This window comes from Malus domestica, chromosome 11, assembly GCF_042453785.1.
Source record: "Malus domestica chromosome 11, GDT2T_hap1".
NCBI lineage: Eukaryota > Viridiplantae > Streptophyta > Magnoliopsida > Rosales > Rosaceae > Malus > Malus domestica.
In genome coordinates, this window is record NC_091671.1 from 37,327,935 (window position 1) to 37,352,574 (window position 24,640).

General features: G+C 37.1%; 2 protein-coding genes across 2 annotated transcripts; both read right to left on the reverse strand.

Moving 5' to 3' along the window:
* Window positions 1-4,306: 4,306 nt before the first annotated feature.
* On the reverse strand, window positions 4,307-7,988 carry LOC103448908 (cytochrome P450 CYP72A219-like). Its single transcript, XM_008388166.4, has 5 exons — window positions 7,276-7,988; window positions 6,832-7,049; window positions 6,424-6,668; window positions 5,398-5,785; window positions 4,307-4,876 (listed from the first exon to the last, which is right to left on the reverse strand). The coding sequence occupies exons 1-5, from the start codon at window positions 7,556-7,558 to the stop codon at window positions 4,451-4,453; spliced, it is 1,560 nt and encodes a 519-aa protein (XP_008386388.1). The 5' UTR covers window positions 7,559-7,988; the 3' UTR covers window positions 4,307-4,450.
* A 1,503-nt stretch (window positions 7,989-9,491) lies between these two features.
* Window positions 9,492-18,627, reverse strand: LOC103448910 (cytochrome P450 72A397-like). Its single transcript, XM_070808677.1, has 5 exons — window positions 18,139-18,627; window positions 17,694-17,911; window positions 17,296-17,540; window positions 10,510-10,897; window positions 9,492-10,079 (listed from the first exon to the last, which is right to left on the reverse strand). Exons 1-5 carry the CDS (start codon window positions 18,419-18,421, stop codon window positions 9,654-9,656), a joined length of 1,560 nt encoding a protein of 519 aa, XP_070664778.1. The 5' UTR covers window positions 18,422-18,627; the 3' UTR covers window positions 9,492-9,653.
* Window positions 18,628-24,640: the final 6,013 nt, after the last annotated feature.

A 24,640-nucleotide genomic window follows, 5' to 3' on the forward strand; every position in this document is an offset into this window, starting at 1 on the left:
ATTTAAAGTACGGGTTGTACACTTCATCACCTGGTTGGTGGTAATAGCGGCGGGTTGTTGAATAATTTTGGAGTACTGGGCGTACTTTTGATCACCTGGTTGGTGGTAATAATGGTAGGTTGCCGAATAATTTTGGAGTATTGGGCATACTTTTGGTCATCTAGTTGGAGCTATTTTGGGCTTATAGGTCTTCGCTCTCCACACAACATTCCAGCCCATTTATTTTGGGCTTTGCCCTTTTTTTTTTTTTTTTACCCTCTGATGAGGTTTATATAGATATCTCCGAAAGATACAAAAAATAAATTACATCATTCAAAAATAAGAAAAGTAAATCACATCTTTTTGGTGGGATGTTTATTCCTTGCTTTTGTAGTGTCACCATGTGCTATCGTAGAGGAAAGCCTCTCTTTTGCTTCTTGCTTTCTCAGTTTTTTTTTTATGCTTTGCTTTCACTTTTGTTTCTATTTTTCTGCTTTGTTTCCCACTGCTTTTCTGTTTTTCAAAACTGCAGGGGTTGGATTCTTTCTGCTTGCTGGGAAGAAAAAGTAGGGAAGCATGATAGGAAAACCATAAAGTCGCACTATTGTCGCCAGCCAATTGCCTTTTACTTTTCCTTTTCTCTTTTCCTGTTTCTGAAATATTCTCCCAACAACATCATGATCTTTTTTTATTTATTTTTTATTTTTTATTCATTTCCCTTGATCTTGTATCCTCATCCTCTTCCGCTCGTAACACTGGCCCAACAAACAAAATGCCGTCGTAACACTGTTACCTCATTCGGCGACTTCCTCATCTTCAGATTGTATGAGCACACATTGACAGAAACTAACAACAAGAAAGGAAAGAAGATGGAAGTCTCTCTCTCCTCAGCGCAAGAAATAAGATCATTTGTTGCTGCTACTATTCTAGAGGCAGTGGAAGTAGAGTTGGATCTCCGCCTGAAAGGTAAGATAGGAGCGACCTCTGCCTGAATGGGACGTTTCGCAGTGATCTCAGATCTCCTATTCTCAAACAGTCTCCAGCTTTAGTGACACAAATAGTTTCGTTGTGGCCGGAAACTGATGAGTTATCGGCATGCATCCTGGTTTCTCATTATCAGGGAGATAGTGATTGAGTTGACGCTGGTCGCTGTTGCTACTGCATGTCTCGTCCGTTAGAGGAGAGAGTGGGGAGAGGAGAGAGTGATGCCATTGGCATGCTGTTGCTGCTGCATGTCTCGTCTTTCTTTGAGCCCCCTCCATGAGTTCCCAAGCATTGATAACCTTCGGATCTTCCCGGGGGGTGAAGATTTCATCGCGACCCTTTTGCTCTCTGCCATGCAGTCTTTGATGAGTTGTTGGCCGTTTTCGAGGTTCAGAACACCGTAAGTGCTGAAAGTGAGAGAGGCGACGTGGTTGATGACGTATTCGTCGTCACCATTGTTATTTTTTTTCTTGAACAATTTCGATGAAGCGCAGCCTATTGACGAGTGGGGCTAGGATCTTTGAATCCAGAAATATCTGGGGAGGCAGAGACGGCGGCAGCGTGGTCGGTGTAGGAGTTGTAGTCAGCGTAGCTCTCGACGATGACGTCGTCCTAGTCAAAGTGGCTGTTAGGGGCGTGGAGATCGTCGTCGTCCATGCTGAACGCGTCGAAGGAAGCCATTTTTCGAGGGGGTGATTTCTCCCTCTCTGTCTTCCTGTCTGCTTTGAACTTGGACGTCAGACACATTGTTTATTTAATACTTTGTGATTCAACACTTGGACGTCCCTGGTTTGACCATTCAAAGAAGAAAACAAGAGAGCCGGTGCTTGTCATGGCTTAGATGAGAGAGAGAGGGAGAGGAAGATCTAAGAATTGTGAAGCTTGGTTGTAGCTGTTGCCGTGATGGGAAGCTGGAGCGGAAGGCACGGGTTTTGCAATGACTATGCAGGTGTTTGGTTCTTGGTTTCTGCAGATTCACGGTGGAGGTGAAGAAATGAAAGAGAACCGACACAACTTTTCGTATCGATTCCCACCGACGGCGCCAAATGTTGATGCACAAAACTGGAGGTCTTGGAACAACATAAATCCGACTGTGAATCTGCAAGTAATGTAAATAATACAAGATGTATCGTGGTTCACCCAAAGGTTTGGGCTACGTCCACACTGATTATGTATTTATCTGAGAAGTGAGGGAGAAAGATTCAAAGCCTCTGAGGGAGAGAGTGAGGTCTCTGATAGCCTAGGCATTGGCCTCAGAAATGGCATCCCCTAATTGTGAGGGTGAGGGGTCATTTTATAGAATAAGGACTCCTCACTTATTACATATTTGCCCCTTCCTTTATTACATAATTATATTTAAGTCCCCCTAGTATTTATACGAGGTCTAGATACGGAAACTCTAAATATGGTATAAACAATATTAATATTATGGTATAATCATCAAACATAATCCACACAATTGGTGGCCCAAGCCTCAATCCCCATTCCAAATGATCCAACATTAACTAATATTGTAGAGGACAAAACTTATATAAAGGTGATTAGGAATCTTGTTTTCTCAAATGTGGGACAAGAGTCTCAAAACTCTAACAATACCCCACATTTTGAGACGATTATTTGATCATAGAGAAATTGAGACACGAGAGTAAACAATAGATATGACATACATCAGGAAATGTGTCTTTTGGACTTGAACCTACCTTAGTATATACTTATCAGATTTACTAGATGATGCAGTGAATATAAAATCTTGAACTATTCATCTCCGCAGTAAACCAAGACAATAAGCAAAACATATGTCACACCAACACATCGCAAATTCATACGTTTGTCTTCATTTTGGTCTTGAACAAATCCTGGATTCATGAGAGGTTTAGAGAATGTAGCAAATGCGACCCCACATTTACTCTCATATAGATGATATTGATTATGAATAGGCTGCTACTATTCCACTTGATTTACAAGTACCAATATCATTAAACTAATGTATCCTACACCTTCAGCAGTCACCGCACTTCTTCCATCATAGGAATGGGTATGTAAGTGTGTTTCTTCTTGAATCTAGCCAAACCAATTTGCCTATTGAACCTAGACCATAAGATCTCCAATCAACTAGGTTAATAATAATGACCATATTTTCTTCCATCAAACCAAAGTTTTGGCCAATGCATATCCGAGGACCCCATCCAAATGTGAAAAAAGATACTAGCTTGGCCCCTTGCATGCTTTTAAAACTTCCATCTGAAAACCTCTGGGTTGAACTCATTGCCGTCCTCTCCCCACAGTTCTTGGTCAAGGTGAAATTTCCAAGCTGTTTTCCTTGTGCATAGCTCGAACAAGGATAGGTAGTGGAGGGTATGACCTAAGAACCTCATGTAAAATCATGGTTAACTGTGGCATTCTTTAGTTAATTAGTCAAAAGTGGTATTTTATTAGAATTATAAATTCTCAGTTACATTAATTTTACAGAATCACATCTCTTATAAAGTGGAATATCCACTTACATATAAATGACGAGTTTCAAGTAAATCATTCCATTCCCGGGTACACGTGTCTGAAATGTGATGATACAAAAAATATCAGTAATTATATATATAAAAAAATATTTCCCTATTTTTTTACAAGAGAATGAAATAGCTAGTAAAGTGGTTCCAAATAGGAACAAATGAGAAGATGCCATATCATTTGAGATTGGAAGTTTCGGGACAGGTTTGGTATCTCCTATAATATTACTAGTGGCACACAAAGTTTGAAACTATCTTATTTTAAAGTTGTCACAACAAAGTTATTCTAGTTGTTACAGAAGAGGAGAAGATCTGGACTGTAAAATAAAACATGCATGCCACATTAAACAAATCAATGATGTAGGTATCAAGTAACATACTAATGACAAACTATCCATTTATTTGATAAATTTTGATGACTAAATTATATTTGATTGAATATATTTAGAGATGATCTTTAATTGAATATTAAGAAATTGAAGGTTTTGAATATGAAATTTCTACGGAAAAAAATACTTATTTGCAAGTGGGGAATGCAAGTATTATTCCACTAGTTATAGTTACAAGTTTTAGGTGAAGTAGCCCTCTAAATCCAGGTTGTTGTTACCAAACTACACTTCAAAAACCTCTTCTCTTGCACGAGCCTGACAACTTTGATATCTACTCACCAAAACCACTGTCCAAACAAGCAACTTGAAGATAGTCTCTTGTCCTGCATAGTAAAACAACTTACATGCCCCCAACTATTTAACGTACGTTGTATTGCCAGAAATAATTCATTGAGTAGTGTTATATCCATGAATATGTAGGACTCATTACAATGGAATGACAATAAATAATTATTAAGTTAACATCAATATTGATTAAATTATGAGAATATATCTCTAAGTTCTATAATACGTAGTTGATTACAAAATATAGTTTGATGTCTTTATTCTTCATCAACTTTTGTCGCAACTGCCATATACATCCATCATAACTAATCATAGTTTGTGTAAAACGATATGCGCACCAAACTGTGGTTGAAGAAGGGTAATTCCAGAAGGTGCATGAGCATAGGATGGAGAAAGCTTAAAGGTGAAGTGTTGTAAGATCAATGCTACGGCCAGTTTTGCTTCCATCATAGCAAAGTTTTGTCCAATGCAAATACGTGCACCTCCTCCAAAAGGGAAGTATGTAAGTTTGTTCTTTGTTGCCTTTGAAACTCCTTCTGCAAACCTCTCTGGCTTAAACTGCGTTGCATCATCACCCCACAATTCTTTGTCATGGTGAATTAGTATTGTGGGCAAGGAAATTCCGACTCCAGCCGGTAATGAGAATTCTGCAAATTGTGTTTTCTTGTGAATCATTCGAGAGAGCGTAAAACTTGATGGATATAATCGTAGAGCTTCAAGTAAAATCATGGTTACCTGGGGAGTTATACAACCAAACCAATACATATTAAGTTAAACTTGACTTATATAATACAAATTCATATTCATCTTCAACATCAAAGGACCACCGAATTAAACAAAAAATGAGATGAAAGAACCTAAAATTGTACAAAAGAAAATGTGCATTAGGAGTCGCAACGAGCTTATGGAAGCTTGGAGAAATGTTCTCTTGCCGGACTATATTCAACTTGACATGCTTAATTATGTTGTCAGAATGTAAATTACAACCGTCTATCAGATTTGGTTTCCCAATAAGTGTAGTTCATATTCACTTTATAGCAACATAAGCATTTGTCTATTGCATACATTTGTCTATTGCATAACATCAAAATGTTTTTCTAGCGAGAATGTCATTTTGATATTTGATTACTTTGTTTTATTATTGCTTGTAAACCTAATGAAACTTTTCAAAGTAAAATATAAATTAACGTTTTTTATTTTAAATATATGTTTTTTTTTAAATGTAAAATTTGAATGTATACGCATTCTCTACTTACAACTTTCAGGTGATTTAGCCCATCAAAGTCTGGTTTGTTCCCTCCAAAGACTTGCAAAACCTCTTCTCTTGCACGATCTTGCCAATTCTGGTTTTCACTTAGTAAAACCATCGTCCAAACCAGCAATATTGAAGTGGTCTCTTGCCCTGCAAAGTAAAACAGCTTACACTCACCAAGAACGTCCTGAATGCTCATTCCAACTTTTTTTTTGTTCCCATGTTCCTTAATTTCCTTGTTGTTGGACTCCAAAAGCAAACCTAATAAGTCATCTTTTGCGGCTTCGCCTGCCTTGATCGCCTCTTCTCTTTTATTTATAATACCCATGAATAACTCCCTTATTTCTTTGTCAACTTCTTTCAACCTCTTATTCGTCTTGGTTGGTAGAAATCTGCATAATAGAAGTATATGTTATTCCAATGGGTTTTGTAAGACAAAGGTACGATATTATCGAAGAAAACGAGTACATTTAAATTGATTAATATGGATGTGGAAAAAAAAACCCCAAGTATGAGATTTAACTTGTAGAGAACCCGCCTATCGTAGGGACCTTTTCTACTGAAATATTGGTTTCTCTGATAACTTCTCCTAACAACCTTTCACACTATTTACAAATGACACAAAAAGTTTTGGATAATGCTTTCGTTTTTGTTGGATCACTACAAGAAAACAAGCATACCGTTGGGCACACTGATTTCAATCGGTATTCATGTAAAGATTGATTGCACTGTTTTCAATAGTTATTTACCAGCTTAATAGAAGAATAAGAGTATGCTGCGCTTACCTAATTTTCATACCATATTTATACTATTTTTCTAATATAGGCAGAATCCACCAATACAAGTAGGTCTCACATAGTATTACCAACGTGATACGAAAAGTTTGATAAGAGTATTGAGAATGAATCTCACATTGATGGAAATAGGGACCTTACATGAGCTTATAAGTAAGTTAAGTTACTCTCTATATTGTCAATTGGTTTTATGATCGAACCTCAACTTTAGTATTTTAAAGAAAATAGAAATTTACCTCCATCCTGGAATGTAAACACTATGTTTCATTTTCACTGTAAGTTCTATTTGCAGTTTCAAGAGTTGAAATATTTCTCTTCCTTCTTTGTAGCTACTTCCAAATGATGTTCGTGAAATCACATCTGCTGTCATATTTTGAAGATAAGGCCACACATCCAACTCATATGAACTCTCTTTGGACACCAAGCTCTCCCATTCCTCAATCATCTCGCTACAACTTTGGTAAATTGCAGGTAACATACGCTATAGCAAACAAAGAACAACAAAAAAGAAAGAAAAAAAAAACAGAAATGATCAATTCCATGATATAATGCACACCTAATATTAATCCAATTGAATCTAACTGTTAAAACTTGAGAAATTAACTTAAATAATGGATCCTGTCAAGAGTATGTATATATAATACCTTCAGCTTCTCTGAATGGAATGCTGGCTTAATAATTTTTCGGTGTTTTGCCCATTTCTCACCTCCATAGTTTGCTAGACCTGTTAGTAACAACTTGACTAGCGGACTTAGTGCTGGCTTCGGAAAATCTTCGTGCTTTGTAAAGATGTTTTTCAAATCTTCTGGATTTGTGATATTAACCCTTGGCGTTGGGCCAATCCAAATGAAAGAATTCTTACCTGCATTTTAATATTTTACCATAAACGTTTTAATATATAAGAACTTCTTTACAAGAAGTCATCGGCAGCGTCTTACCACTTCTATATATCAGATTGTGAATATTTTTACAAACTGTCACCAAAAGCTATCTTATTTTTGTAAGAGAAGATTATACTTAACAGCGAATATTGACATAAGGATGGTATTGATTCTGTACAAGGAAGTGACGAAAGATATTTAACATACCATAAGTGCTCACAGATTGGTGGGCATAAGGGACGACTCGTGGCGCTGTATCATGGGAGAGGTTCATGGGTTTAGACACTGCTTCTTTTAGCATCATGGATATTTCTTTCAGGTCTCCTGACCAAAGCCTGTATGAATTGCCAGCAAGTCCTTGTTGCCTAAGGCATTTTTCTAGCTTCTTCGGCCTCAACCACACCCAATTCAGCACCCTCCATGCGCATGCTACTACGCTGACCAAAACAACACTTAGAACGACACTAAAAGGCGCCATTGAAACTTCCATTGGTGCGACAGAGAAGAGAGAGAGAGATGGAGTTCATCCGTACAAGTCCTTCGCGCGTGTGTTCCTTTAGATAAAGAACAAAATATTTTTGTCCTTCTCAATCAACACTTGTATCACTATACTGGTGGAGAAGTTTATCTTGCAACTAAAAAAATATGTACACACACATTGAGATTATCCGTCTATTAAGTGCTTTGTTAGATTTCAAATAATGCATCCGTCGTTCAATAAAAACTTTGTTATATGAGTATATTTTGTTTTTGTGTGTACTAAAAGTTGAGTCGTTAGATTAATTTTGTCAAATTTAGTGGCATCATTAGTCTAAAAAATACTTGTTATGCATTCAAAAAGTTAATCAGTTAATAAATAAAAGTTTCTTAGATGATAAATTAGTGATAGAGGATATCTTGTTTTCGTGTGTGGTAAACTTGGGACTTGGGAGTCCTTGGACTAATTTTTTATTATAGTTCAGCCAGGACGAGTGCATTTAACTTTGTGGTCTTTGTCGTAGTGGGGTATCTTTTTTTTGGAATCCTTGGACTAATTTTGTGATGAGTTCAGCCATGACGAGTGCATTAACTTTGTGGTCTTTGTTGTGGTGGGGTATCTTTTTTTTGGAATCCTTGGACTAATTTTGTGATGAGTTCAGCCATGACGAGTGCATTTCACTTTGTGGTCTTTGTGGTGGTGCCGTACTTCTTTTTACAATCGCAAATTTCCTTGCCGACATATCACATCAGAAGTGTAATAATAATGGATTCCATAGTGGGAAAAAGAGGTGACAACAAGGCACCTGCCTTCTTACATGCTGCCAACACAGCTGATGACTCTGCAGATCCGGCCCAGACCTCCAATTGAGGCAGCAGTCTCAAAGCTTTCATGCGCCGGCCCAGACCTCCAATCGACAGTCTTCTCAAGCGAACCCATTAAATGGGTTTTCCGCAAAAGAGCTTCAACAACTTGCTCACACCATATTTATAATAAATGCTAACCACGTCTTTGGTAATAAAAATTCTTAGGCAAATGCTTCAGGTCTGTCACCTTTTAGAAATGTCTAAATTAATTTGACCTTTACTAAACTTTGAATTTTGACTAGCGGAGCTACTGACCACATTTGACCTAAGACAGAATCTTGCCCATTATTCATTGTTAATTAACCCACCGGATCTACGGTTTCAATCACTTCCACTGGCACCGGACCTTTCAATTCAGATATCACCTTAGACAAAGTTTTATGTGTTTTCTCCTTCTGCTTAAATTTCATGTCTGTCAGTAAAATCACTAATTCTTTAAATTATTGTGTCATTTTGCTTTTTGAATGGATACAGTGATCATTTTCTTTGCAATTGAGGTTATTGATAGAATATGATTGGTTTATATGATCTTGTATATGTACAACTACCTTCCCAAGTTCCCCATTTTCTTATTATTAGTCTACCAATGCAAGCCTCTTTTCTAAATTCCATATTAAAAAAAAGATAAGTTTTATAAAATAAAAAAATCGAAACCGTATTGAAACCGAATTGAACAAAACCAAACCGAAATAAGCCGAAATAAAATCGAGCCGAACCGAACTGAATGAAACCAAACCCACCCCTACCTGTAAATACTCCGGTTAGAAAATACGATTATGAGATAGAGGCTCAGGAAAAAAGGTGTACATAAAGGCTTATTAAGACTTAGAAAGAGACTTTAAGAAAAGATATTGAGTACTTGAAGGTAACGAAAGACTTGGCTTAAAACAAAGCACAGTACGGTATTCTATGATTCCTACAAACAACCCCACTTAGTGGGATAAAGTATTCGACGTTGTCGAATGTGATTTATATAAAAGTTAGTGCAAAAATATCATTAGACTAATCCAATTCTCATACAACCACCTTCACACATCCCATTTTACTTCATACACTCTAAAAAACTATAAAACTAAGAGTTAAAATATGATGTGTGAAAATCACCACACCCTTATTAATTTAGCATCAATATATCTATAGTTCTATAATACATCGTTTAATACAAGCGTATGACTATCTTTATTAGTTTGATATCCTTTCTTCATCAACTTTTGTGCAACTGCCAAATGGATCATAACTAATCAAAGTTTGTGTAAAATGATATGGGCACCAAACTGTGGTTGAAGGGTGATTTTTCTAGAAGGAGCATGGGCATAGGATGGAGAAAGCTCAAAGGTAAAGTGTTGTAAGATCAATGCTAAGGCCAGTTTTGCTTCCATCATAGCAAAATTTTGTCTAATGCAAATCCGTGCACCCCCTCCAAAAGGGAAGTATATAAGTTTGTTCTTTGTTGCTTTTGAAACTCCATCTGAAAACCTCTCTGGCTTAAACTGCGTTGCATCATCACACCACAATTCTTTGTCATGGTGAACTAGTACTGTGGGCAAGGAAATTTCGGCTCCAGCCGGTAATGAGAATTCTGAAAATTGTGTTTTCTTGTGAATCATTCGAGTGAGCATAACAACTGGTGGGTATAATCGTAGAGCTTCAAGTAAAATCATGGTTACCTGGAGAGTTATACAACCAAAGAGTACATATTTAAGTTAATATTGGCTTGTATAATACAAATTCGTATTCATCTTCAACATCAAAGGACCATCGAATTAAACAAAAAATGAGATGGAAGAAATTTAAAATTGTGCGAAAGAAATTGCGCATCAGGAATCTCAACGAACTTATGCAAGCTTGGAGAAATATTCTCTTGCCAGACTATATTCAACATGACATGCGCTTAATTATGTTGTCGAAATGTGAATCATAATCAACCATTAGATTTGATTTCCTAAAAAGTGTAGTTCATATTCAATTTGTAGCAACATACGTTTGGTAAACAAAAGTAACTCTAGTGTTTGATGATTTCCACCATGCATGACATCAAAATGTTTTTATAGCGAGAATGTATCTAAAAATATTTGATTAAACGTATTCTATACTTACAACTTTTAGGTGATTTAGCCCATCAAAGTCTGGTTTGTTGCCTCCAAAGACTTGCAAAACCTCTTCTCTTGCACGATCTTGCCAATTCTGGTTTTCACTTAGTAAAACCATCGTCCAAACCAGCAATACTGAAGTGGTCTCTTGCCCTGCAAAGTAAAACAGCTTACACTCCTCAAGAACGTCTTGAGTGCTCATTCCAGCTTTTCTTTTGTTCCCATGTTCCTTAATTTCCTTGAAGTTGGAATCCAAAAGCAAACCTAACAAGTCATCTTTTGTGGCTTTGCCTGCCTTGATCGCCTCTTCTCTTTTATTTATAATACGCATGAGTAACTCTCTGATTTTTTTGTCAACTCCTTTCATCCTCTTATTCATCTTGGTTGGTAGAAACCTGCACAATAGCAGTATTATTCCAATGGGTTTTGTAAGATATATATACACGATATGATCGAAGAAAACGAGTAAATTTAAGTTGATTAATATGGATGTGAAAAGAAAAAAAACCCAAGTATGAGATGTAACTTGTAGAGAACCCGCCTCTCGTAGGGAAATTTTTTTTTTCTACTGAAATATTGGTTCTCTAATAACTTTGCCAAACAAAACCTTTCACACTATTTACAAATGACACAAAAAGCTTTGGATAATATGCTTTTATTTTTGTTGGATCACTACAAGAAAACAAGCCATAGGGCACCGGTCACCGATTTCAGTCGTTCACCGCTTATGTAAAGATCGACTGCATTGTTTTCAATAGTCAATAACCAGCTTAATAAAAAATAAAAAATAAAACTAATAAGAGAGGTAATGCTAGGAAGACTAAATTTTATAAATTAAATGACATAAAAGTTGATAATTGAATTATTACTTAAACATTGATAAATGTGCTCATTTTTATTGGTGACACATCATTTAGTTTGCAAATTTTGTCTATAAATTTTGTCTCCTTAACATTGCCCTTAATAGGAGTATGTTACGCTTCCCATATTTTCATACCGTATTTATACTATCTTTGAACGTAGGACCCATCAATACAAGTGGGTCTCACATCTATTAAAGCGTGGTACCAATGTGATATGAAAAATATGATAAGAGTGTTGAGAATGAATCTCGCATTGTTGGTGTTAAGTAATCTGCAGAAAGAGAACAGAGAAATCGCAGAGGAAGAAGAAGAGAACAGAAGAGGTTTAGAGAGAGAGAGAGAGAGAGAGAGAGAGAGAGAGAGAGAGAGAGAGAGAAAGAGAGAGAGAATCACACTTGTATTTCTTGATTAATTGAATGGTTACAAGGGGCAGTTGCTATATAGATGAGTCCTAAGCTAACTGCCTTAACCAACTCAATCCCTTACCAACAATCCTAACTAATTATTCTAACAGCCACACTCCTAACTGCCTTATGTATTTGGTTAATAACATGTGTCATGATCCACACCCTTCATATCCTATATACTCTAACATCCCCCCGCAAGCTCATGGTGGCCTAAGCATGAGATTGTTGCAGTGAGTATTGAACAATGGCGAACTTAGACCTTTGGTAAGAATATCAGCAAACTGCTTGAAAGAAGAGACAAACTGAACCAAGAGCTTCTTGCTTGCAACCCGTTCTCTCACAAAGTGAACATCAACTTCAATATGTTTGGTGCGCTGATGTTGAACTGGATTAAAGGATAGTGCGATTGCAGAAAGATTGTCACAAAAAAGAACTGGTGGGTGAGGAATTTGAACTTGCAGAACCTGAAACAATTGTTGCAGCCAATCCAATTCAGCAACAATGGATGAAAGAGCTCGATATTCAGCTTTAGTTGATGATCTTGATACTGTTTGTTGTTTCTTTGAAGCCCAATAGATAGGATTGTTACCAAGAAACACAACCAAATCTGTTGTAGACCGTCTATCATTAGGGTCTTCAGCTCAGTTAGCATCACTAAACGATCTAAGTGTTAAACTGCCTTTTGTATTTCGAATTCCATGTGTCATAGTCCCTTTGAGATACCTCAAGATTTTCTCCACAGCCAAATAATGAGACGCCATTGGAGACTGTATAAACTGACAAACTTGGTGAACTGAAAAGGCTATGTCAGGTCTTGTAAAAACCAAGTATTGTAAGGCACCAACAATACTTCTATCGAGACTAGGATTATTAAAAGGTTCCCTATCATCCTTCAATAATCTGTTATAAGGTAAGCAAGGAGTTGCACATGGTTTAGAATAAAACATTTCAGTTTTCTGCAACAAATCTTTCACATACTTTTCTTGAGATAGAAACAACCATTCACCTGTTCTTGTAATTTGTATCCCAAGAAAATAATGGAGAGACCCCAGATCTTTAAGATCAAATTCTTTTGTTAAATCTGTAATAACCTGTGCAATCATCTTAGTGTTATTTCCAGTGATGATGTCATCTACGTAGAGCAACAAAATCACAAGTGAAGAACCAGAACTCTTGACAAAGAATGATGAATCAGCATATGTATTGTGTAACCCCAATTTAGGTAGAAAGCTTGTGAACCTGTCATTCCAAGCCCTTGGGGCTTGCTTGAGTCCATAGAGGGACTTGTGTAGTTTACAGACTTTAAGAGGATGATGAGGTTGGGACATATAAACTTCTTCTTGAAGAATGCCATGAAGAAAAGTATTTTTGACATCTAATTGATGTAGGGGCCAATCATGATGAGCTGTCAAAGCTAATACTAACCTGACAGTTGTTGGTATAACAACCGGACTGAAGGTTTCTCCATAATCGAGTCCATGCTCTTGATTAAACCCTTTTGCAACAAGTCTCGCTTTGTACCTCGCAATTGTCCCATCAGAATTCCTCTTGATTTTAAATACCTACTTGCAGCCAACAAGGTTTTTATTATGAGAAAGATCTACTAGACTCCAGGTTCCTTGAGAATGTAAAGCTTCAATCTCTTCAGTCATAGCCTTATGCCACACTGGTTCTTTCAAAGCTGACTTATCTGTTGCAGGCTCTGTTGTAGTAAGATCAACCCCTACAGAATCACAAACTGATGCATATAAGGCTTTATGCTTCACAATGCCACTTTTGGATCGAGTCTGCATCGGATGGAGATTCATAGGTGGAATCTCAAGAACAACTTGAAATGTCTCAGGACAGAAATCAAGTGCCATAGGAGATGGTATAGAGGAAGATGGAGCAATAATAATTGACGGTGGTGTGTTTGGGGTATTAGTCTTATATGAGCTAAAAGAGTGGGACAAATCTGTGGACTCAATATATCTTTAAATTGACCCTGTATGCATGGGAGGTGATTGACAATGAGATGGAGGTGACTGTGCATGCCCTTGAGGTAATGGAGATGGAGTATCTCTAAATGAAGATGAAGTTTGCATTCTAGAATTTGAAATTAGTGAAACAAGAACATTTTGAAGGTTTGGAGTTGGTAATGGTGCAGTGTCAAGTGATGGAGTGGGAGCAATGACTATAGATTTTGGGTAAACTGGTAGTGATAAGAATGGAAACTTTCATTAAACATGACATGCCTAGAAATGTAGGTTGTTTTGGTTTCTAAATGATAACAGATATAACCTTTATAATGAGGACCATATCCCAAAAATAAGCATCGGGAGGTTTTAGGTTGTAGTTTAGATATATTATATGATTTAAGGAGAGGATAGCACGAACAATCGAACACTCTTAAGTGAAAAAGTTCAGGGACAACTTTATATAGTACTTCAAATGGTGATTTGTTTTGAAGGACAGTGGTTGGCATTCTATTGATTAAATAGGTTGCAGTATGACATGCATAGGTCCAAAACAATGGGGGTAAATAAGCAGTTTGCAACAAAGTAAGGGCAGTTTCTACAATATGCCTATGTTTTCGTTCAGCCAACCCATTTTGTTCAGGGGTATATGGACATGAAATCTGATGAAATACACCTTGTGCAGTGAGAAAAGTTTGAAACCTTTTGCTTATAAACTCTCCTCCTCCATCACTTTGCAAAATATTAATTTTGGTTGTAAATTGAGTGCAAACATAATGATAGAAAGAGACAAATGTACGGAAAATCTGATTTATTTATTAAGGAAAAGATCCAACTGAATCTAGTACATTCATCTGTGAACAGAACGTAGTATTTATAACCATCTACAAATTGACAACGTGTTGGACCCGACAAATCACTATGTATCACCTCAAAAGGAACCACAAATTTGATTGAACATAATAAAAGGGTAACTTGCTAAATTTCCCTTCTAAACAACTTTGACACAATGTGGAAGGTGTATCATGTATAGTAACTATGTTCGACTTCTTAAGCATTGTAGAAGAAACTGAGTTGGAAGGATGACCTAGTCGATTGTGCCAAAGAGTTGAATTGACTAATTTTCCTAAGCAAGTCATGAGTTTCGAATTTGATGCAGATTGGTTTGGTAGAAAGGATGGTATAGGATATAGTCAATTATTGCATGCTCCATGGAATAGAACTCTCTCTGTGGCCTTGTCCTGGATCCAAAAAGAGAATGCATCGAATATTAACCAACAATTATTGTCTAAACATAATCGATGCACAGATAAAAGATTATAAGACAGTCTAGGCACATAAAGAACTAAGTTCAATTTCAAAGGATGATGAGAAGTCCTTAAGAGAGATGTGCCAACGTGAGACACTTGCAAACCTTCCCCATTCGCAATCTGAACAGTTTCAGTAACTGGATATGGTGATGCCAAGCTTAGATTCCTCATATCAGCAGTCATATGGTTTGTGGCCCCAGAATCCGTGAGCCAAACTTCAGGTGAATATTGTGTTGTGGTGGCCAAATGGACAGAGTTGGACATTGGAGGAGACATCATGTGAGTAGATGGCACTGAGTTTGAGTATGTGGTATTCATTGCGACCATGTGTGGGACTTGATTGAGAGATTTATTCATGAAGAAACAAGTTCTGGCAGTATGGTTTTTCTTGTCACAAATTTGACAAGGCTCAACAGGTTTAGCATCTCTATAGTTACAAGTTGCAACAGAATGACCGTGTTTAGAGCAAATCTGACAGATAACATTTGAAGAAGATGCACCATTATGATAGGAAGATGGAGTCCTAAGAATTCCAGGAGCAAAATCACGTACCACATATTTATAATATCTCTGTCCTTGATTGTTGTTAAACTTCCCTTTCCCTTTATACTTTGATTGATTGCCACCATTGAAGAAATTGGATTGACCAGATTGACCATTAAATCCAAAATTACCACCATTGTTGATTGTCTGAGAATGATTATGAAGACCATTTGTAGAAGAATTCCCGACAGAATAACGTTACGATATTTGATTATTGTTCTTGGCCACCATAGCAGACATAAAGGGCATCGAGGCATTGTTCTCAACAATGGCTTCCTCTGCAAGTAATTGAGAACGAAACTTCTTGAGAGATATAGAGCTTTCCCTTCCACGAATAACACACTTGAACGTGTTATATTCTGTAGGAAGACTAATGAGAGCCAAGATCACAATATCTTCATCGGCAAAGATAACTCCTGCAACTGCAAGAAAATCCCTTGCTGCTTTAATGTGTTGAAGATACATGGATACAGAATCAGAGCCCTTTTTGATGTTTTGAAGGTCAACTTTCATCTGGAAAATGGATGTACAACTAACAGTAGAGAATTGTTTAAAGCCGAATCCAAAGATCCCTTGAGCTAGTACTGCCTATGGCACAAGAAATAGCAAAGGATGACAAAGTTGTAGTAAGAAGTTGCATGAGAGCCCTATCATGCATCTTCCAAATTTGTACTCATCAGTTTCAGTTTGTGGGGTTAAAGACGCAGAGGTTAGGTCCGAATCAGGAGACCCATGTGAAGAAAACTGAGGAGGACACACATTGGTGCCATCTACGAACCCCATGATTCCATACCCTTCAAGCATTAATTGCAACTGAAACTGCCATTGAAGGTAATTGGAATCATCCAACTTCACAGTAACTAAATTAGAAACTGATGAAATCAAGTTGGTAATCAGTGATTGCAAGATTTGCAATTGATTTGCAGTGATCATCGTGAGAGAATTTGAGTAAGACAAAAAAATCAAACACCTGGTGTGCAAGAATTCACCAAGAACAAATTAGAGAATTGGGACTAGAAAGAAGCCCAAAATTCCTAGAACAAGAGAAGAAGAATCAGTATGTAGAGATCGTAGCGGAAGCAAACCAAGAATCGAGAAAGCACGAACGGCTTTCAAGACGATGATACCATGTTAAGTAATCTGCAGAAAAAGAACAGAGAGATCGCAGAGGAAGAAGAAGAGAACAGAAGAGGCTTAGAAAGAGAGAGAGAGAATCACACTTGTATTTCTTGATTAATTGAATGGTTACAAGGGGTAGTTGCTATATAGATGAGTCCTAAGCTAACTGCCTTAACCAACTTAATCCCTTACCAACAATCCTAACTAATTATTCTAACAGCCACACTCCTAAATGCCTTATGTATTTGGTTAATAACATGTGTCATAATCCACACCCTCCATATCCTATATACTTACAGTTGGGAGGAGGAACCTTGCATAAGTTTATAAGTAGGCTATTCATATGGCCAATTAGTTTTATGGTGGAACCTCAACTTTCTTCATGGTATCAGAATAGGTTGTTCCACGTATGAAGCCCAATGGCCAAACGTGCTCCACATCACCCCGTTTGTGTTATTAATATGTTAGGCTTGAAAATTTACCACACGTGAGGGGGCATGCTGAGAATAAAGTTGGATTACTCTCCATTTTGCCAATTAGTTTTAATTATAAAGGAACTTAAAAAGTATCATTTTTGAAAGAATATACAATTTTACCTCCATCCTGGAATGTAAACACTTTGTATCGTTTTTATTGTAAGTTCGGCTTGCACTTTTAGGAGTTGAAATATTTCCCTTCCTTCTTTGTAGCTACTTCCAAATGATGTTCGTGAAATTACATCGGCTGTCACATTTTGAAGATAAGGCCAGACATCTAACTCACATGAACTGTCTTTGGACACCAAGCTCTCCCATTCGTCAATCATCTCGCTACAACTTTGATAAAATGCTGGTAACATACGCTACAGCAAACAAAGAAGGAAAAAAAAAATAACAGAAACGATCAATTTCATGATATAATGCACACCTAATAATAATCCGATTGAATCAAACTGTTAAAACTTCAGAAATTAACTTAAATAATGAATATTGTCAAGAGTATGTATATATAATACCTTTAGCTTCTCTGAATGGAATGCTGGGTTAACAATTCTGCGGTGTTTTGCCCATTTCTCACCTTCATAGTTTACTAGACCTGTTCCTAACAATTTGACTAGCGGATTTAGTGCTGGCTTCGGAAAATCCTCGTGCTTTGTAAAGATGTCTTTCAAATCTTCTGGATTTGTGATGTTAACCCTTGGTGTTGGGCCAATCCACATAAAAGAATTCTTACCTGCATTTTTATTTTTTACAGTAAAAGTATTAACACATAAGAATTTTTTTACAAGTCATCGGCAGTGTCTTACCACATTTATAAATCAGATTGTGAATATTTTTACAAACTGTCACCAAAAGCTCTCTTATTTTGGTAAGAGAACATTATACTTAGCAGCTAATTAATATTGTCATAAGGAAAGTATTAATTCTGTACAAGGAAATGACAAAAGATAACATATATACCATAAGTGCTCACAGATTGGTGGACAAAAGGGAGGACTCGTGGCGCGGTATTGTGGGAAAGGTTCATGTGTTTAGACATTGCTTCTTTTAGCATTATGGAGCTTTCTCTCAGGTCTCCTGACCAAAGCCTGTATGAATTACCTGCAAGTCCTTGCTGCCTCAGACATTTTTCTAGGTTCTTTGGCCTCAACCATACCCAATTCAGCACCCTCCATGCGCATGCTACTATGCTAACCAAAACAACACTTAGAACGACACTAAAAGGCTCCATGGAAACTTCCATTGGTGTGAGAGAGAAGAGAAAGAGAGATGGAGTTCAATTGAAAGAAGGAATATTCGTATATACTTTTGTTTTTATAATACTACATATGGAGTCTTAATTTACTATTAAATGGCTTCAATATTGTATGAAACTCGAGGAACTCCTTATCCCCAAATCCATACAAGTCCTTCCACAAATTTTCTCGTGTGTTCCTTTTGATTAAAAACAAAATAATTTTGTCCTTCCCAATCAACACTTATCACTATACTGGTGGACAAGTTTATCTTGCAGCCAAATAATTTTGTCCTTCCCAATCAACACTTATCACCATACTGGTGGTATATTGAACGTACCACCAGTATATTGAATGTACCACTAGTATGGTGAGATCATCCGTCTAATAAATGCTTTATTACATTCGAAAAATGCACCATCCGTTGAATAAAGGGAGTTTTAACAAAACGCTTCCGGTACTGTTCACTTTTAACGAAAAACCACATTTATACATTTCCCTGGTAATATTCACTATACCTTTAAAAAGGGCTTTTCATTAAAAGGGAAGTTTTTTTGGACTTTTCGTTAGTTTTCCTTTGAATTGAATAAAAGCTTTGTTATATATCTTGTTTTTGTGTGTAGTAAAAGTGGAGAGGACTGATTTTGATAGATTTGATGGCATCTTTCGTCTAATAAATATTTATTACGCATTCAAAAAGTGATTAAGTTGATAAATAGAAGTTTGTTACATATTAAATTGGTAATAAGAGAGTATCTTGTTTTTGTGTGTGTTATAAACGTGTTGTCCTTGGACTAATTTTGATATATATATATATATATATATATATATATATGTATCTACAATTGCGCAATAACATATATATATACAAAGTGCAAATGACAAACAACTCACCCTCAACTTGGATCTAGTCGAGGAACACAGAAACCAGGCTCACTTGAGGAATGTCGCCTACAAGCAGCGCATCTCCAACTAATATGACTCAAGGGTCAAACCTTGTTCTTTCAAAGTGGGGGACTGGGTATTGAAGAAAAGATTACTGCGACAGAGTCCCGAGTCAATGAACACTTAGTCCGAACTGGGATGGCCGTTTGAAGTTTTTGGCATCAATCGCCTTGGTTCCTACAAGCTCAGAAGCTCCAATGGCAAGGCCCTTGGCCATCCATGGAACGCTGATCACTTGAAGTACTATTACAAGTAAACTCACATTGTACAAGTGTTAAGCTTCGGTCGTTCGGCATCCTATGTAACGAAGACCATTTGGCATGAATTCAATAAAGAGGTGATTTAGACAACTCGGTCCTAATCCTCTTACATTCCTAGCAATGAAACACTCGGGTTCAAAGCTTCAACATGAATGCTTCCAACATGAAACAAAGTCTAAGTATATGTCAACAAGACTATACAAATAAACGAACAGCTTCACAGTATATTCATTCAATCATACATTCCAACACATCCATACATAAGCCAGCTGTGTTTCGAAAGGGTTCAACATACTTTGTGTCATTCGACACTTGCTACAATGTGCCTCGACACCTTGCCCTTATTCTCACCAACTAGGTGATGAAGAAACTCACCTTCGTGCCACTAACCAGGTGAAGAAGGAACTCATCTTCGTACCACCAACCAGGTGATGAAATGTGATGAAAGATAATGAAGGAACTCACCTTTGTACCATCAACCAAGTGATGAAAGCCACTCACCATTCATTCCACCAACCAGAAGACGAATGGTACAACTTGTACATGTGAACTCTTAGCATTCATAAATAATAAAAAACCCTCAAGTTTTACAACTCAACTAGGGGAGCACTTATGCCTAACAAGAGTTATAGTCACCAACAAAGTCTTATTGCAAGCCAATAACGGCTTCAGTGCATGGTATACGAAGATCAAGCTCTTCAACCTTCTTGCATCTGCTTCAGACATTTGTCCTCTGTAACATTGTAAACATTACAACTCGTAGAAAGCTTCACACACTCTTGATCAAGACTGTTCGAAGCAAATTCAATCTATATGGTTCATCCAAACCTTCGACTACTACAAGGTGTGGCTTGCACCACAATCTCTTGCTCAACAGTGTGGAAGCAAAATTTGTATATGTTGTCTCTCTCATATTTTCAAATTTCTAGTTTTCCCAAAAAAATAAAAAATAAAAAAAAAAGGAAATTGGGACATTCAATAAATTTTTAGTTTTCCCAAAAAAAAAGGAAATTGAGAAATTCCATAAATTAAAAAAAAAGAAATTGGGAAATTCAATAAATTTCTAGTTTTCCCAAAATAAAAAAAGGAAATTGGGAAATTCAACAAAGCTTCATCAATGGAGGACAACTACAAATTCTCAAAAGCTTTACACAGTCTTAATCAAGATAGTGTGAAGCAAAACCAATTTATGGTAGAAATCAAAAGCTTCATCAATGGAGAACAACCACAATTCCCAAAAGCTTCACACACTCTTGATCAAGACAGTGTGAAGCAAAACCAATTTATGGTGCCAACAAAACCTTCATCAAAGGAGTTCAACTACAATTCTCAAAAACTTCACACACTCTTAATCAAGACAGTGTGAAGCAAAACCAATTTATGGTGCTTACAAAAGCTTCGACTCTAAAGCTTCGCCTACAAAGCTTCAACACAAAAGCTTCAACTCCAAAGCTTCACCTACAAAGCTTCAACACAAAAGCTTCACCTATAAAAACTTCACCTACAAAGCTTCAACACAAAAGCTTCACCTATAAAAGCTTCACCTACAAAGCTTCACCTACAAAAGCTTCAACTCTAAAGCTTCACCTACAAAGTTTCAACATAAAAGCTTCACCTACAAAGCTTCAACACAAAAGCTTCACCTACAAAAGCTTCAACTCCAAAGCTTCACCTACAAAGCTTCAACACAAAAGCTTCACCTATGAAAGCTTCACCTACAAAAGCTTCAACTCCAAAGTTTCACTTACAAAGCTTCAACACAAAAGCTTCACCTACAAAGCTTCAACACAAAAGCTTCACCTACAAAGCTTCAACACAAAAGCTTCAATTCCAAAGCTTGACCTACAAAGCTTCACCTACAAAAGCTTTAACTCCAAAGCTTCACCTATAAAGCTTCAACACAAAAGCTTCACCTACAAAGCTTCAACTCTAAAGATTCATCTACAAAAGCTTCAACTCTAAAGCTTCACCTACAAAGCTTAAACACAAAAGTTTCACCTACAAAGCTTCACCTACAAAGCTTCAACTCCAAAGCTTCACCTACAAAGCTTCAACACAAAAGCTTCACCTACAAAGCTTCAACTCCAAAGCTTCAACACAAAAGCTTCACCTACAAAAGCTTCAACACAAAAACTTCAACTCCAAAGCTTCATCTACAAAGCTTCACCTACAAAGCTTCAACTCCAAAGCTTTACCTACAAAAGCTTCAACTCTAAAGCTTCACCTACAAAGCTTCAACACATAAGCTTCAATGAAGGGCAACTACAACTCGTAGAAAGCTTCACACACTCTTGATCAAGACTGTTCGAAGCAAATTCAATTTATACGGTTCATCCAAACCTTCGACTACTACAAGGTGTGGCTTGCTTCACAATCTCTTGCTCAACAGTGTGAAAGCAAAATTTGTATATGTTGTCTCTCCCACATTTTCAAATTTCTAATTTTCCCAAAAAAAAAAAAAAAAAATTGGGAAATTCAACAAAGCTTCATCAATGGAGGACAGCTAAAAATTCTTAAAAGCTTCACACTATCTTGATCAAGATAATGTGAAGCAAAATCAATTCATGGTACCCAACAAAAGCTTCAACACCAAAGCTTCACCGATAAAGCTTCAACACTAAAGCTTCACCTACAAAGCTTCAACTCCAAAGCTTCACCTACAAAAGCTTCAACTCCAAAGCTTCACCTACAAAGTTTCACATACAAAGCTTCAACTCCAAAGCTTCACCTACAAAAGCTTCAACTTCAAAGCTTCACCTACAAAACTTCAACACAAAAGCTTCACCTACAAAGCTTCAACTCCAAAGCTTCACCTACAAAGCTTTAACTCCAAAGCTTCATCTACAAAGCTCCAACACAAAAGCTTCACCTACAAAGCTTCAACTCCAAAGCTTCACCTACAAAACTTCAACACAAAAGCTTCACCTACAAAGCTTCAACTCCAAAGCTTCATCTACAAAGCTTCAACACAAAAGCTTCACCTACAAAGCTTCAACATAAAAGATTCACCTACAAAACTTCAACATAAAAGCTTCACCTATAAAAGCTTCAACACAAAAGCTTCAACAAATGGAGGGTAACTACAATTCTCAAAAGCTTCACACACTCTTGATCAATATAGTGTGAAGAAAAATTAATTCAAGGTATCCAACAAAGCTTCAACCTCAAAGCTTCACCTACAAAGCTTCACCTACAAAGCTTCACCACAAAAGTTTCACCAACAAAAGCTTCAACAAATGGAGGGCTACTACAAATGCCAAAAGCTTCATACACTCTTGATCAAGATAGTATGAAGCAAAATCAATTCATGGTACCCAACAAAGCTTCACCACAAACGCTTCACCAACAAAAGCTTCAACAAATGGAGGGCAACTACAAATGCCAAAAACTTCACACACTCTTGATCAAGATAGTGTGAAGCAAAACCAATTCATGGTACCCAACAAAGCTTCAACCTTCAAAGCTTCACCTACAAAGCTTCACCTATAAAGCTTCAACCTTCAAAACTTCACTACAAAGCTTCACCTCAAAGTTTCACCACAAAGCTTCAACCTTCAAAGTTTCACCCTCCAAAACTTCACCTATAAAGCTTTAAAAATATATATATATATATATATATATATATATATATATTTGAATATTTGAAAAAAAATTCAAAAATTCGAAAAAAAAAAAATTTCGAAATTTTGAAAAAAAAAGAAAAAAAAAAGCCTAGGCCTCCCCTTCTTTGGGCCTAACAACTTTCATAACAAATATACATGAAAGAGGAGTTTTGGGCTACCACTTAGAAAGGAAAATGGTGAAGTTTTGTTACTTTGGAATCTTGGCTATTAGCAAGACACCTCATTCGTCAACTCCCTCGACCGAAGACTTTGGGGACTCTTACCATGTGCTACTACACCTCGGTACGTGGAATACTCAGTGACTTGGATCTTTCAAGTCTCCAACCGAGAAGTTTTCCTCACTGGGGAAATTAAGGGAGTACTACCTCAACCTACATGCTTCACTCACAAAGCTTCAACATACAAGCTTCAACAAAAGAAAAAATTCAAAGAACTTAGTGAAGAAGACTTTGGTGTATTTAACACAATATGTTGAAATGAAGCAAAACTTATTTATTGATATCTCCGATAAGTTACAAATATGTACATATACATGAATCAAAATAAACAAACAAAAGGGAGCCTTCACAAAGGTTGCTCAAGAAAAGTCCCAGCAGTCGGCAGAGCCCCAAAAAGAGAAGGCACCAGAGGGTGATCATTCGGAGCCTCAGTACTGGGCAGAACCCCAGAAGGAGAAGGCACCAGAGGTTGATCATTTGGAGCTTCAGTACGTGGTACAGCCCCAGAAGATGAAGACAATAAATTCCTTTGGAACAAACCCACAAACCTCTAATGATCAAGTAAAATTTTACCATCAGATTCCTGCAGCTGGTCAAGCTTCCTCTTTATGTTTATAGCATAGTCATGCTCGAGCCTATGCAACTGTTTATTCTCATTCTTGAGCCATCTGATCTCTTATTTGAGACTTATCACTTCAGCCGCCAATGATTCAACTTGGCGGGTTCGAGCAAATAAGCGTTGGGCTATATTAGACACAGAACCTGCACACTGAACACTGAGAGCCAGAGAATCCTTAACAGCCAACTTATCATACAATTTGGAAAATAGTTTGTTATCTTTGGGAGTAAGAAGGTTCTTAGCCACCACCGTAGCGATCATATCATTCTTCAACACAGAGTCCCCAACGGTAAGAGGATCAGTAGGGGATAAGAAGGATGGGCGCCGTATGTTGTCTTGAGGAGGCATGGCTGCCTCTTTACCAAAGTTCAAGTCAAAACGACGGTCGGATGGGCCAGACATTTTCAGAAATGATGAAGGAGAATAAATCTTTGAAGTATAAAAATAAGGGGAAAATTCCTACAAGCAAGAAGTCTCTGAACGTACTTCTTGCACATAATTGTTGCCCCTATAAAAGAAAGGGCAACATGGCCGTTTGTTCAAAAATCGAAGAGGCACCACT